The sequence below is a fragment of the Phaenicophaeus curvirostris genome, chromosome 2, assembly GCF_032191515.1.
Source record: "Phaenicophaeus curvirostris isolate KB17595 chromosome 2, BPBGC_Pcur_1.0, whole genome shotgun sequence".
NCBI lineage: Eukaryota > Metazoa > Chordata > Aves > Cuculiformes > Cuculidae > Phaenicophaeus > Phaenicophaeus curvirostris.
The window spans coordinates 94,014,462-94,030,608 of NC_091393.1; the positions used below are offsets into that span (position 1 = coordinate 94,014,462).

General features: G+C 44.0%; 1 protein-coding gene across 2 annotated transcripts in view; it reads left to right on the forward strand.

Annotated features, from left to right (window-relative positions):
* COMMD1 (copper metabolism domain containing 1) overlaps positions 1-12,028 on the forward strand; it is an 84,931-nt gene extending 72,903 nt beyond the window's left edge. For both annotated transcript variants that reach the window (XM_069852961.1, XM_069852962.1), the window contains one exon: positions 11,893-12,028. In XM_069852961.1, coding sequence (XP_069709062.1) covers positions 11,893-11,935 — 43 coding nt within the window. In that variant the 3' untranslated portion in view covers positions 11,936-12,028. The remainder of the gene's footprint in view (positions 1-11,892) is intronic.
* Positions 12,029-16,147: the final 4,119 nt, after the last annotated feature.

A 16,147-nucleotide genomic window follows, 5' to 3' on the forward strand; every position in this document is an offset into this window, starting at 1 on the left:
GTTACACTTGCCATGCAGTAGCAGAGACCTAGTTGTATGCTCCTGGAATTATTCCCATTTCTACAATCCTTTATCTCTTTAATCTGTGATATTACAGGCTTGATGTTACATTAAAAGTATTAAAAAATCGGCAAGCGGGTTAACTTTTTTTTCCTGTGTGGATGTAATAATCATTCGCTTAAGAGATTCTTGGTTCATGTAATACCAAAATAATGTAGAAAAATGAGAAGGCACTTTCAGTTACAGATAGCTATGATTTATTTTATACAGTATTATGGAAATGAATTGCACTTCACCTTAGTGTTTTTGAAGGCCATGATTATAGGTTTGTTGCAAAAATAACTCTGAATTGAATTAAAAATAATGAATTTAGTATTGTCAGAGATGTGGTGACATGAAATCAATGGGTTGCCGTCCATTCCAGTTTTTCTGGAGTTATCTAGACTTTGCTGTCATTATCATATGTCCCCGTGTATTTTGCAGAATATTAATGAATCTAAAAATAACTTCTGAAGTTTGCAGAGGGGTCACAATTGCTGCAATGTGATAGGACACTCAATGCAGCATCTCTTACTTTTATTGCCCTGCAGTGAGTTCGTGGCAGCCCAGGGTTTTTTTTCCCTTTTTACCACTTATGGGGTGTTCCTAATCTGAGAGTCTAAGCAGCAAAAATAAATCACTCTTATATACATCTGATACAAAGTATTTCAACTTAGTTCAATGGAATATTGTCCTGATTCTTGAAGAAGTAAAAATAAGGTCAAATCCAATATTTTTCTTCTTTCTGGGTCTTCTTTTCCTACTTGCAAGAACATTGTTGTGATAACTTACACATTATCTTTTATTAGTTTTTAGCATGAATTACTTGGGTAATTTCTGTCTCCCTCTCCCCCAAGTCCTGCTAGGAATGGCATGATCCATTCCTTGGAGATGCAGACCTGGAGTATTAAGGAAGCGCTCTGTGCTGGGAGGATCTTCTACTCTGATGATTTGCAAGAAGATCAAGTGTGGCTTGTTGTCTACTTTGACATGTAGCAGAAAAAAACCCAGTATTTCTTAACCAGACAACACTGCCAGTGATACTGGACTCACGTTTGAATTGTGTGCACCAGATGCCAAGGAGAGGCCCTCCAAAGAAAGACTGGGAAGCAAGGCATAGTATTATTGGTTTATGGTTGGACTTGATGATCTTAAAGGTCTTTTCCAGCCTAAATGGTTCTGTGACTGTGTGTCACGTTAAACAGGTGAGATTCTGACAGGTGGCTAAGAAGGCCCTCCCATCGAGTCGCAAGGTTAAAAATCTCAGACTTGGTCAACAGTATGACTAGAGGATTATGAGTGTCGGCTTATATGTGTTTTTGGCCACAAGTCAGATTCCAGTTACCTGTAAGTCTCCTTAGAGACTGGTACTTGTGGTCCCCAAACCAGAGGCTGCTGTTTGCAGACAATCTCACTGTGTTGGAGGCAGGAAGTAGCTTAATTAAAGTGACAGATGAAAACAATTTTGGAATTGCCTTGACAAATTCACTGCTGCGTTAGCACTTAAACACTTATAACTGGTTAACACTTAGGTATAAAGCAAGTAACAGTGAAGACTCGAGTTAGTTATTTTCCCGGGGAATCATCTGATGGAGTCAGGGGTGCAGTTTTTATCAAGACGTTTCTTCTGGTGGAGGAAGAGAGGCCCAGGCCCATCCTCCCATCTATCATATAAGGTGGTCGGTTTTGTTTCCCTGACCCAAAGGGTTTTCAGGTATCAATTTTATACCTCTTGAAAACCTCTTGGTGAGGTGGGGACTGAGTCAATCAGTATGTGTTGATTGGCCCTTGGCAAGGCCACTTGTGTCATCAGAAGCGGGGACTCCACTGTTTGCCGTGCCTTCAAGACGGGGAGCTCAGCACATGCTTTGAGGCTGTGAGACCTCCGACTCACCCCAGGTGCCACTTGGCTGATAGGAACATGAAGCCACCACTCAATCTCTCTGTTTCACCAGATGCATTGTCCTTTGCTGGCTGCTCCATTTGCCAACCGCTCTCTTCTGCAAAAATTCCCAGGGCCTAATAAATCTACTATACCACACTGTAATAATAATGCTGAGGTGAGTTTATCAGGTTTATTTATCAAGGTTTATTTATTTTCTGCCATTGGACAATACCATGGCAAATTCCCACAGTAATGAGTAAGTAAGAGTCATCTACAATGAAGGGCGGCTTCTGCAATACAGCTTGGTGCCGTCATTGCGAAAATGACTTTTAGGTGTGCTTTTTCCAAATAAAATATGTCCTTACACTGCTTTAAAAATTTCCAGTTTGAATTTCAGGTTATGTTGGGATTTCATTTTTATTTCTTGTTGCGGGGATGAGAGAGAGGGTGTTTGGATATTTTTTTTCCTTCTTTTCTTTTTTTCTTTAATCAAGATTTGCATTTCTTTATCATGCAAGTCTATAAGCAGGTCTAGCTAAATCTTGAATGTAGTATCTTATTGTTTCTGTCCATATTAGTTAAATAACGCTAATCTGGACCATGCTGTTAATGCCTTCTGGTAGTGGCCAGGTCACTGGCGTGACTGGGGCTGTTTGCCAGCTTCCTTTTAACCGCAGAGCTGGTGGGCACCATGGGCTCTGTGGGCAGCTTACTGTTGCTGGCTTAGTGCTGCCTCTGCTCCCACTGCTTGCAGCAGCACTGGTGTGCCAAGGAGTGACCAAAGCCACCTTGGACCTTACATCTATCAATGTGAAAACCAGCCAAGTGACCATGATGGAGCACTGCATAAAAAATATCTAAAGGACTTAGACTGGTACCTATTTTTTTTAACTTGCAAAGCTAAGGTGGAATTATCAGTGTCAGGTGCGTGCTACCCCTCCACCAGTCCTTAGGTTTCCTCACTGGCTATTTCCAGACACTTTATTTTCAACTACAGTTATAAGCTTTTAGTGATGAGAAATAAAAAAAAAAGGATGACTGAGAATGTGCAGTTCTTGGCTGTGAGAATGAGAAGCTGGACCTTACTGGCACAGGCAAAACCCACTCTGGTGCTCAGCCGGTGAGGAGGGAAGCACAGCCAGAGGGAGCGTTAGTACCTCTCTGTAAGGGCAGTAAGGCATAAAATGGGATAAGGTCGTTAGCCATTATTTATTTTCTTATTGAAATACTATTGCACTGGTGATTTGGGACATTACTTACAGCATAGTCCCTGCAGGTGTTTTATTAAAATAATATTTAAATGTAATTAGCAAATTTGGAGGAAGTGGGAGAGTTGACATTTTCAGATAAACCAGAAGGCTTTTTGGTAAGCTTAAACCTGCTGAAGCAGGTTACATTGAAGCCTGTGCAGTTGTTTTCTTCTGCTCCAGATAAGCAATGTTTTAATGTTTGTTTGCAGAAACGGGAAACAGAAATGATAGCTCCATTGGACTTACTACCAATTAATTAATACCTTGGAAACAAAGTGACATTTGTTTCTGCTTGTGGGTGTTGCTGTTGCGCTGGCTCCCGTGTGATGCAAGCAGACTGCAAGTTCAGGCTTCTGCGATGTCTTGGTGACCTTGTACTGCACTGGCCAAGCAGCTTTCTCCGGAATTGTTTCGTTTACAGCCTGCCTGCAATGCTGTTTCCAGCCTAATTTGCTTGTATTGTGAATTGTAAGATATTCATCTGGTGTTAATACATCACTGATTTAACCCTAACCCTGCTGTTCTGATGTAAGTGAAGCCTCAATTTCCTTAGAATAGCATCAAAGGTATTTTTAAGATACGTATTTACAGAGATAATTTTGTTTGAAAGAAGAGGATTGGGTAGCTTGTAGTCTATATGGCTTTTTATAGCCTTTCGTTTCTTCTGAATGTAAGACATGCCATTCAGGCAGCTAAGTATGCTGAAAATCCTCCAAAGGCAGGTTGTCATTTTATGTGTTTGATACTTTTTCCCCACTACAAACAATACATCTGTCCCAGCAAGGTGTCTGGCACCTCATTGTTGCAGCAAGAGGCTGCCCATGGCTGGAGGAACTTGCTGGGAAGTTGGCAGGGTGCACAGAGGTGCAGTGAAACCCTGCTGGGCTGGTGGGAGCCTTGTTAGCTCTTTCCAGGCTCCTGCTGAGCTGCTGCACACATTCCAGTGCAGAGTGGCAAGTGCTGACCTACAATACATGAGTCAGATGCCATCTGCGGATGACTCCTGGCCCACCACCTCTTCTGCGGAGGAGACTGGGGCAGCTGTTCAGATGGAAAACTATGTGGTTGTGTCCCAGTGTATTATGGCAGAATGTTATATAGTTTTGGAAGCATTCCCTGCTGGTTTTACTATCCAACCTAACATGAAATGCTGAGAGGTTTGACAGTCATGACTCTGGAGTCTTTTTTTACTGGTGATGCAATTAATTACCTATGTAAGATATACATGGTATTTTTCCTGGTTAGCAGTGGAGGTAGGAGGTCTACTTGGCTGCAGAACATTCAGTGATTTGTTATTTATTGCTTAGACATAAAGAATTAAGAAGTTGATAAAAAGCAGCAAAATTCATTTCTATAGGAAATGCTGTGCTAGAAATGTCTTTGATTCCTCCTTTCACACAACCTGTTGAGAAGTAGAGAAATGAGATTATTTTTATTTTAATCATTTATCATAGAAACAGAATGATTTGGGTTGGAAGGGACCTGAAAGATCTTCCTGTTCCAGCCCCAATGCCATGGGCAGGGACACCTCTCACTAGATCAGGTTGCTCAAGGCCTCATCGAACCTGGCCTTGAACACCTCCAGGGGTGGGGCATCCACAGCATCTCTGGGAAATCTGTGCCAGTGCCTCACCACTCTCACAGGAAAAAGAAATCTTCCTAATATCTGATCTCAGTCTCCCCTCTTTCAGCTTAAAACCATTCCCCCTCATCCTATCACTGCTCTCCCTGACAGAGTCCCTCCCCAGCTTTTCAGTGTTTGGGCTTCGGCCCAAAGAGAAGACAACACTTTTGAACTCTATTCTCTTGTTAATAACTTTTTTTTGAAATGCTGGCTTCTCCTATCAAAAACTGTTAATAAGGATAACAACATTTCCTTGCTAGCAAGCAAACACATAACTGCAGATGTAATGCTGTTTTATCAGCTGGTCCTTTCCAAAGCCACTTAATGTATTGTCCAAAAAAAAATTAGGAAGGCTGAAAATTAATGTGTGTTCTTAATCACAGTGAAAGGTACCAGCATGCTTGAAGGCAGGCTGGGTTTTTTACTTAGGCAAGGGGTGTCTCAGTCTTTAAAACATCCTAATCTAATGCAAAACTTAAGCCAGGAGAATAAAATGTCTTCCAGAACAATGAAATTACATTGATTCCCAGCCTCTGTGGAGTAAATTATTGTGTTGCCTGTACCAAAAGGCTTGAGACCCAAGAAACCACTATACCCCTTTGCTGCCTGGGTGCAAAGTCCGTGTCTCTACCTGGAGGTCTGATTGACACACAGGCATCAGAAGCTGATCCTTTTTCGCTCTCCGAAAAATTTGCTTTCCAATTAAAAACTGGATAATTCCTTCACAAAGAGCCATTAATGATGGGAGGTTATTCTCCCTCTGTAGTTGGCACTGGTGAGACCACTCCTTGAATACTGTGTTCAGTCCTGGGCTCCTCACCACAAGAAGGATGTTGAGGCTCTGAAACGAGTCCAGAGAAGAGCGACGAAGCTGGTGAAAGGGCTGGAGAACAGGCCTTATGAGGAACGGCTGAGAGAGCTGGGGTTGTTTAGCCTGGAGAAGAGGAGGCTGAGGGGAGACCTCATTGCTCTCTACAACTACCTGAAAGGAAGTTGTGGAGAGGAGAGAGCTGGCCTCTTCTCCCAAGTGACAGGGGGCAGGACAAGAGGGAATGGCCTCAAGCTCCGCCAGGGGAGATTTAGGCTGGACATTAGGAAAAAATATTTCACAGAAAGGGTCATTGGGCCCTGGCAGAGGCTGCCCAGGGAGGTGGTTGAGTCGCCATCCCTGGAGGTGTTTTAAACAGGTGGACGAGGTGCTGAGGGGCATGGTTTAGTGATTGGTAGGAATGGTTGGACTCGATGACCTAGTGGGTCTTTTCCAACCTACTGATTCTATGATGTTACAAGCATCACATCATGTTGAGAAGGCTTTTGTCCATGGGCCTGCTGTGTTGGCTGATGGCTGCCCATCATGAGGTATCATTGAGGTTTCTTCTTCCCTTCTGATCACTCAGGACAGGGTCTGTGGGTCCCAGTTCACGGCATCTCTGCTCTTCCACTTCCGTGTGATCTGAAGGAGTTATCTTTCTGCAGGCCCCTCTTGTAGTGGCGTTCAGAGCCCAGTGCCCCTGGGACCCCAAATTAAGGAGCTGTGTGTGAGATTGTTCCCATGGGACATGGACCTGCACTCACTCTGGCATGTCTGAAATCCATGGAGGCAAGGATGGGCACACCGCATTGCCTGTATTCTCTTTCCATAAGGTTCTAAAATGTGACTGCTTCTTATATGAAGTAGTATCTAACCAGACTTCTCTCTCTCATTTCCCTGAATATCACAGAGTGCTGCCTGTGTGAAGGTGGAGTTGGCTTCCTCTCGCTTTGCATGTGACACCTCCGCTGAACCATGGAGACCTGCTCTCCTGGTAGGCAGCCAGCTCAGCTTAGCAGCACTTCCCTGGTACAATGGAAGAAAGCTCCTGGGCCTCTGAACCCACCTAGGTTGTGGGTTGTTAAGGTTGTCATAAACACTGTGGCATCTTTGATTGGTTGCTGAACAACTTTTGTTTCCGACCCCTTACCTCTCACAAGGCTTTGTCTAAGCTGTTTCCACCTGGGTAGGCAAATATTTGCATGTAGCAACCTTCATTGTCCTTGGGCCAGAGAGCGTGAGGCATAGCACCTCACTGATTGCAGCCATACCAGCAACCAGTACCCTCCCTTGCGACCACTGTTCACTTGCAAAGCTGAATTCCTAACTCCTGTGTCGGGAGATGACCTAAGCCAATGCGCCGGCCTGTGGAATGAACCTTAGTCAGGACACTTCAAGATCCAAAGCAAATTCACTACCAACGTACATTGCAGTCCTGGCAGTGACCAGTGTAGTAGAATGTAGTAGGAGGTCTCCAAATCAAGTGGAAATGAGTATGAGTAAAATAAAACATGAATTCAGAGGCTTTCCGTTTTGGTTTTCCAATATAATGGCTAAAACTTAAAAATACTAGAGGTATCAAAGGTGCTGGGAGCAGTTTTAAGCAGCTGGTAAAACTGATGCCATAGAGAACAATTGTATTTTTTTAAGTTTTGAATGTGTGAGAGTTGGTTTTTCTAAAAATACACGGGGTTTTTTTAAAGTAGTTACTGAGACAGAGAAAGTTATGTTTCTCTTAGTCTCTCCTATAAATATTTTTGCAGCTCTCTCTTGTTCCTGAAAAAGAAAAAAAACCTAGAAGACCTAATTAATGGCTGGGGGGAGTTTGTGTTTCTTGGATGTTTGTTTTGCAGCTCCTTTTTATAGCCTAGGCTCAGGAGGGAAAGCGGGGGGAGGGGTGGGAAAGTATGTGGGGAGAAAGCTGAGACAGTTGCAGGATGTGGACGTCTGTTCCTACACCTTTCTGAGAGCATCGAGCTTGGCTTTCCGACCTGAAGGTGAGGATGCACATGCTGTTTCCATCACACATGCATGTGCTTTAAGAACCCTGCTTGTGAGCATACACATGCCTTTTTCCAAAGACCGTATCATCTTTGTGAAGGGCTCAGCTGAAGTCCCGATTTCAGTCTGGTAAGCAAGAGCTTCGAGGCTTTGAGGCACGGTTACTTGAACTTCAGGCATGAAACTACAGCAGGTCAATGAGTGTTTTGTGGTTTCAGATAAAGGAGTGTTTGGTAGCCTGTTGATGTTCCTGTTTGTTAGCTTCTGGGTTTATTGTTAATGAACAACTTATTCCATTTTGGGTTTGCTTAACTACAAGAGATCCAACTAGGCTGAAAAATTATATAACAATAGGAAGTATTAAAAGGGATGCTTTGGTTCTTACTGAGAAGTAGCAGAAACACCAATTTTGTCCTGCTCCTGGAGAGTACCTTAGGGAACTGCTGGGAAGTTTTAATTTCACAGCTCCATCTTCTTTTTTCTTCCTTTTTTCTCCTTCTTTGGAACTTTGCAGAGGATATAAACTAATGAAGCATTAAATAAAACTCAACCCCAGTTCTGAGCAGCCTGATTTACAGCCCTCTTGGTCATATTTTAAGTTGGTTCACATGAGGGTGTGATAACTATTTAGATACCATCCAATCCACATAGGAGAGTTTTAGCTGCTTTACAGATAAAGCACGAGTACACTTAACACTTGTATAAAGTGGCATGAAGAGACTTGGTGTAATCCAAGAGTGTCCTTTTGACCAATTTACATTCCTTATACCTGACAAAACCTGAAAAGGGGGGAAAAAAAATCTTCTTATGCCTTAGGCTCGTGCGAAAACATCTCCACCAGGCCTGGGAGCTTCGCTCTTCTCCTGTCCACTAACACTCACTGTGTTATTATGCCATAAAATCAGCTTATGCAGTGCTTAAAGTTTTCATGAGCAGACCTTGGCCTGGGGAAGTCTGTTCCAGACTTCAGTTGTGGTTGGAAAGCCACAGAAGTCAACAGGAGTTTGGCCTCAGAGTTCGTCCTGTCAAGGACTGTGACTCAGGGCTGCATACTCATTCCCTAAAAGGTCACGACAGAAATCAGTTCGTGGCTGTGGCACATGAGTTGAGGAAAGAGAGGGCAGGTTTCAGGGAGAAGAGGTGTTTTCAGATGTTGTCTGTGAAACAAGACTTTTAACACATTACAGATAATGATATTCGGTTCGTGAGAAAAGCTTCTGCTTCTGCAATAGCTCTTCTGTGAATGCGAGCTCAAAACTATTTTCTGCTCTGCTCTGGGAAAACAAGGGTGCGAAAACCAGGGGGATTTAGCTGGGGCAGCCGAAGAGGCATTGGCTTTGCAGTCCTGATGTGCAGCAGTTGCACTGGTTGGGCTGACGCTGCCCGGTTTTGCTCATTTCAGTGGGGAATGGTTTACTCCATCAAAGGTCTGTGATCTGGTTACAGCACCATCCTTCACAAAGCCTCAGGGGTTAACTAAAAGATTGCTTGAGATTTGACTTTTACAGTGCTTCCTAATCAAGGAATGCATAGAGAGATATTTCAGGCATTTGTTCAGGCTTTCTTATGCAATCTCCTGCAAACATATCTTCTTCAAGCAGATCTGACCTAGATGTTTTTCAGTGCACTCGTAATCAGACAGGGAACTACAAGAAAACCCACTGTCAAATGGAGTTAAACTGTCAAATTCCATACCAAACATTTACTTTCTGCACAGCAACCAGCTGCAATTATGTTTTGTTGTAATTATACTTGCAGAGATATTTTATACAAAGTGTTTTCCATAAGACGTGTCAATAGCCATTGCAAAGGACAAGAAAAATGGTGCAAGACAGATTTGCTTCCAAGTCCTGGATTTTGTATCTGCGTTGTTATTGATCCCGAATGTTTAATGATACTTTTGTGATGCTTTGGAATGTACTAAGTGATACTATAGAACAATTATTTAAAAAAAAACAAGCTAACAAATACAGCGTACAGTAATAGTCTCCAATAAGATGCTGTTTGTGAGCAGAACCGCTTGCTCAGGCTAAGGCCTTTCTGAATAGTCATGTGTATATTCTACGTGGTATGTATTTTGTTATGTGATTATTCCTGAACTTTACTGATACTTCATTCAGTCAACTTTCTCCTTAATTCTGTGGAACATTTTCTGCATACTAAATACATAACTTGATCACTGCACCTTGATCTATTGACTGGTTTGGTTGTTAGCAGATAGATAATAAACATTTCTCAAAGACTGACTCACTACAGCAAGTGTCTTACCAACACTGAAGGACCAGCATGAGGGGAAAGACAGTGATATTGGAAGACAAAAAAAGAGTTTAAAGTACATGCTGCTCTCATTTTACAAGGTCTTTCTTTAACAGTTTCCCATTTTATGGTTTTAATCACCCTTCCATTTCTGCCTTGAATTGCGGTAGTTCCCCATGTGACTGATGTCCAGCACAACCCTTCCCTGCACTTCACATGCTTGGCTTCCCAATCACTGCTGGCACCTCCGTTCTTTCCTGTTAGCGTTCTTCTGGCAGTGCCTTTTGTGATAATTGCACACAAAATTATCCCCTTGCTGCTTCTGTCAGCATTTTGGTTGGTATCTCACTTGCAGGTTTGATTCTTATAAAAAATGAAAGAACGTGGGAATTCTTGGTAGAGCGAGAGAAGGTAAAAGGTAAAACTATTCTTGATGCCTGGGGGAAATGCTTGTAGCTGTTCTATAATGTACTTAGTGAAAACTGATGGGTTTAATTTGTCCAATGATTATATCCTTGTGTTTTAAATACTAATTCTATAATGAAAAGGATGAAGTTGCAGTGGTGTGGGTAGATGCTAATTGTGTGGAAAAAATGTATTTTGAAGTAATGGTAGAAATTTTAGTCAGATAGAAAACAGAAAAGACCTGGAGATGCCCTTCTACTTTTATAAGCACTGCAGAGTCTATGTTGCGTATAGAAATTCAGTGGATATACAGTGATTCTGGTGGCTGAAACTCTTCCAGTGTTTCCAAGGAAACCTCCCTCCATATAGGCTGCACTTTAATTTTCAAATATTTTCAATTTGTTTCTCTGTCACTGTTGGTGCTTCTCCTGGGGGGACTGTTAGTACACAGCCACACTCCCAGCAATCTCAAATGTTACTTCCCAAGTGACAGGGGACAGGACAAGAGGGAATGGCCTCAAGCTCCGCCAGGGGAGGTTTAGGCTAGACGTTAGGAAAAAATTCTTTACAGAAAGGGTCATTGGGCACTGGAACAGGCTGCCCAGGGAGGTGGTTGAGTCACCTTCCCTGGAGGTGTTTAAGGCACGGGTGGACGAGGTGCTGAGGGATATGGTTTAGTGTTTGGTAGGAACGGTTGGACTCGGTGATCCGGTGGGTCTCTTCCAACCTGGTTATTCTGTGATTCTGTGATTCTGTGATTCTGCCAGAATCACTACAGGAAATACTTTGTAATTATAGACATAGAGTAGGTAAGGCTGATGGGCTGCAGATCTCAGGGGGCCTTTTCACATTAGTGTTCATTAATGAGTTCTGTATGGTTACAACTTGATGTATATAGATGTATTATGCATGGTTTTTCTGTATTTTCTAGGTTTTTGATAAAATCCTTTTACTATATCCCAATATTCAGCTTGTCAGAGAATAACTACCTTTTGAGATGTGACAGGACTTTTCAGAGGAAATCAGTGCTGCTTCCTAACTTGCTTCGGTGTTTAAAATTGACACTAGAGCCCAGGCATAAGAGAATATAAAACTTTGCTGAATTTTCAGATTGGAATGTCCTGTACAAGGCTTTTGGATTCCTGTTTTGAATTCCTGTTTTCCCCTATATAAAATGTAGTTTTTGATATGTGACGAGCTTTCTGTTGTGGCTCCAACCACTTTGCAGTTCCTAGCATCTGTAGCAACAGCTTTGGGGATCACTAGATTGGAAGGAAAAGTGGAAGTCTGAGATATAATTAAATTTCTACAAAGTTTGTGAAACTCTGTAGGTAAGGAGGAACCCAGACTGATGCCTGTGTTGAAAGGAAAGGTGGGCAGAGCTCAGCCTTCCTGTGCCCTCTTTGACAGCCACTGGCTAGATTGCCAGCACGTGCTGCTCTCGCTCGCTGGGTGTGCAGCCAACCTCTGCGTCTACTGAGGTTATTGAGGTGGTACCAAGAAAAAAAGGAGGCACAGGAAACAAATTGTCAGGATGCCAGAACTTGCTATTCTGCCTCCACTTTATGCCTGAAAAAACATTATCTTTCTCAACTATTGTTCTTGCAATTTTGTTTTGTAGGAATCGGAGTTTCTCTGTCTGGAGTTCGATGAGGCCAAGGTGAGCCAGATGCTGAAGAAACTCTCAGAAATAGAAGAGAGCATGACATTGTTGACGCAGACCACTTAACCAAATAAAGAAATTCCAATGCAGAAAACTAATGTCCCGTGGTACTTTTCCATAATTTCTGGTTTTACACATAATGTGGGTAATGATTGTTTAAATCCCATATATATACAGTTATATAACTGTAGTTATAACTACACAATGTATTCACAACTAGGTGTGGGCTAAGTCACACTGTGAAGCTTTCTCACTCCCCTCCCCTAGGCCTGTTCTCCAAGGTGCCGGCAGTGCTGTTCTCATCAGGCTTTGCACAATTAGTCTTTCGAGTGCAGTGTAGCTTTTTTTCTTTTTCCCCTCAATCAATTTTTGAGTCTTCCAGATGCTGTAAATACAGGGCTCGATGAACAGCAAAGGTAAATTGACTAGTTATGGTAGGGGAGAGACGGGCAGAAGAAACAGGCAAACTAGGAGAGACTCATCCTTTCAAACCATGGGCTATGTAGGACACATCCACCCACGCAAACTCTGCCTGCTTAGAGCTTAAAGCCCAGGAGGGTCGATGAAGTGCAGTGAGTTCAGGGAGCAGAGACACAAAGGTACATTTCTGTAACCGCAAGCCTCAATGCTCCTTAAGATTAAATAAACAGTTCACAAGGATGTGAGGTGGCCAACATTGCTGCCCATTGGGTCACACCTTCCCCATGCTGCAGGCAGCCAGGGGACAATAAAGAACATCTCTTGCGTGGTGGGAGGTGATGCTGGTTTCCCAAAAGGAGCAACCCTTCAGTGTGTGCTGAGCGCCTGATCCAGCAACGTGCTGGTGAGCCTTTAAAGCCACTTCTGATATGCTTCTCTGAAGACCGTCCACCCTCATCAGCCTTCTGGCTCTCGAGCTGCGGTGCTGCAGCCCTGGAGAGCGGTGTAGAGAGGGTGGTGCTTTGTCAGGGTACAGTTTAACTTGGCTCCTCTTAGTCCTGTTTGTCATGCGGTTTGCCTTGACCTCAAAAAAACTCAGATTAAATCCAAGATTTCTAGTGTGCAGCATGGAATTTGGCTAAAAGGAAAACGCCCTTGACAACCTGGCAGGTTAAAGCCCTATCGGTAAAACAGTTGTGTGAAAAAAAGCTTCCAGAGGCAGATAAGGTACATACGAGGCATCATGATCTGAGCTGCCAAGGTTGCTGTGGCTCGGAGCTGTTGCAGGCACCCACGTTTCCCTGCCATGATGCCAAACTGTGCAGCTACTGCCACCCTTCCGGCTAAAGAGGACTGAGCAGAAATGTTTTCAGTTTCAGATATTTCTGTTCAGGGGTGCAGCCTTGTAAGCCTTGTCACAGCAGGATGAGTAACCACACTTACCAACTTATCAGGGCAGGAGGATGTGGAGGGGCTGTTCTGAGCAGGCTAACACTTGTATAGAGCATGATGGTCCCTGCTGGAGAACTGCATGGTAGTCTGTAAAATGGTGGAGATGACACCGTCTCACTGGTTTGCTTTGTTATATAACAGGAAGGCGTGTGCACACGTTTAGTTGGAGGCTACATTGATTCTTTGAATTTTATTTTAACTTCATGAGCAACCTCCTCCTGAGCTAAAATTATATTGAGTGCTTGTACCAAGATAGGGATGACAACATAAAAGGTTCCTGTGCCATAACTAAAGTACTTCTCATTGTTTCTCCTTGTGAATTTATTGCTTGTGGATTTGCCAGATGGTACTTGGAAGCAAATTCTCTCTTCAGAACAAGGGAAGGGCACCTTTCCCCATCTGCCTGGTCAGAAGGGAAAGCATCACTCAAGCCAATTTTTATCACTCCACTGGGAATTAAAATTTCTTTTCCTTTGCATCTCCCACTGCTGCCTTGTGTCCTACCTGGTTCTCCCCTCTGTCTCGTGGAGGGATTGCACAGCCCACGGCTGCTTGCTTTCTCCGTTTGCCTCTAGCTGGTATTTGTCAGAGTGGAACTGGACTGTAACCACCAACTCATCCTCACGTCTGGGTAACTGGCTGCCAGGGCGAGTGTGAAATGCTGAGTGGTTGCTGATTCTCTGAGCTTTCCACTTGCTTTTTCACCAAAGTTCATTAAAATGTTTTTTCTGTGTTTTAGCGCGTGTTTAAAAAAAATAAAATCAAGGTCAGGGAAGGATCATGATCGTAACTAACTTGCACTGTGTCAAACATACTTATTGTCTTATTTTAACGTGGTCAGAGGATAGGAAAATGTGCTATAAATGGAAATTAAAGAGAAACAAACTGGGAACAGATGTCAGGAAGTATTATTTCATGCAAAGAATAATAAATATGTGAAAAGGCTAACCAGGCAAGGAGGCTGAGGCAAAAAATATCCGGGTCATTTAAGAAATAATTGGATACTTCCCTAGCAGAGGTGAGAAGTCAAAAGGGGGCACGTTTTAATGAGTGGCCGCTTCTTATTCTTTCCTCCCCTGAATATCTAATGATCCCAATTTTATTCTTGCCCAGCCCTTGGAATCAGCACCGGATTTTCACTGGGCAGCAAAATCATTCCTGCTTCACAAGCTTTGACGCAGGCAGGGAAAGAGGATGCTGCACCTCCCCAGAGTGCAGTAATGCCCAGCTGCTACTAGGGCATGGAGAACAGATTTTCCCTCTCGAGCCGGACTGTGCCTTCCTACCAGGGTGGTTTATGTGGGTGTCCATCCATCTGTCCCTCACTATGGAGTTTTAAACCTGTTGGTCACTCTTGGCTGAACTTGGTAGAGAAGAGTCCTCTGATGCTGCTCTGCTTTGCTTCCTTGAATGAAGGGTAAAAGTACCCATGGCTTCTTGCTGGGATTCACGCGTGTTCGTAGCTGTCAATGGTCCTGCTAAATACTGTGGTGGTGGCAAATGGAAGCTGCTGTATATGTGCTTCATGAGAGATTTCAAATCCCTTCCACAAAGCCCAGATGCGGATCCTGCTGGAGCCACACCTGGATGACAGTCTCCTGTGTAGATCTGTCCAAGCAGATATCCCAGCAGAGCCCTGTTGGCCATAAGGGCCTCATCCTGTTTTGGAGACCACTGCTGGCTGCCATGGCACCAGCTCCTGTGCCTGCGTGCTGAGCCACGCCAGCAGTATGACACTAGGGCCATCCTGCTCTTCTTCCTTCTCTCGGGGGAGCAGCCGTGGGGCTGTGTGCCCTGAGCTCCTGGCCAAGCCTGCTGGGCATTTGCTAGATTTACAGCAGGGACCTGAGCAGCTAAGCGCAGCCAGAGTTGGAAAATGAGGGAGATAACTGAAACAGTGGGAGGAAGGGGTGAAGGAGGGCCCCTGCATGAGTCCCACCTGGGGAAGGTTTCCCTTCCTGGTCCTTGAAAGCAGCCAGGGAAGGCGCTGGGACACAAAGCATGCCCTGCTGCAATATCCTTAACCTCAGGAACCCCCTCTGTCCCTGCAGGAATACCTGCTCTGCCATCTGCCGAACCTCCCTCCTTCATGGTTTATTAACAACTAAAAACCACTTGTGAGGGGTGTGCTGCCAGGCTAGGAGACACTTGGTATCAATCAAAGCCTGGGTATTTAAACTAACATGCAACGTGCTGGGGGAGGCAGGACAGGGACTGGCCAGGTGGACGCTGGCACTCGGCAGCACCAGCCGTTGCCTCTGGCCCTGCTTTTGCTGGTGCTTTCCTGGGTGACAGGAAAGCCGATGGTGGATTTGTCCTGCCGCAAGCGTGGGCCACTGCAGGTCTGGCACCAAGTATGTGGTCAGTCCAGATGCACAACTCCAGATGTGCCGCCCGTTGCAATCGCTGCTGCTTCTTACCGAAGACTTGTAAGCAGCAGCCACGTGTTGCTGCAACCTTCGGCTGGTTCTTCCTCAGATGTCACCTTTTGCATTGGTAAAACGTCCTGCAATTTATTCCTGCAATTTCTTCTTTTTTTTTCTGGGAATTCCTCCAAGTTGCCACTCATTTATGATCTGGTGCTCCCTTAAATATCTGTGAGTGCTGTCGCCTTCAAGCAGGCATTACACAATTGGCAAGCCCTGCGCTTATTCTCTGCTTGGCAAAAAGATTCCTCTTAGAGCAATTTTCTTTTTTTCTTGGTCTGCATGTTCCCAGAAGTGCTGAATTTTTGCACTATTTTTTCTTTCGTATCTGTATTTTTAAAAAATAGTAATTTGGACACACCATATTTTTCCAAATGCAAGCCAAGCAAGCACTGTATTTCGTAAGGCTTTGGGCC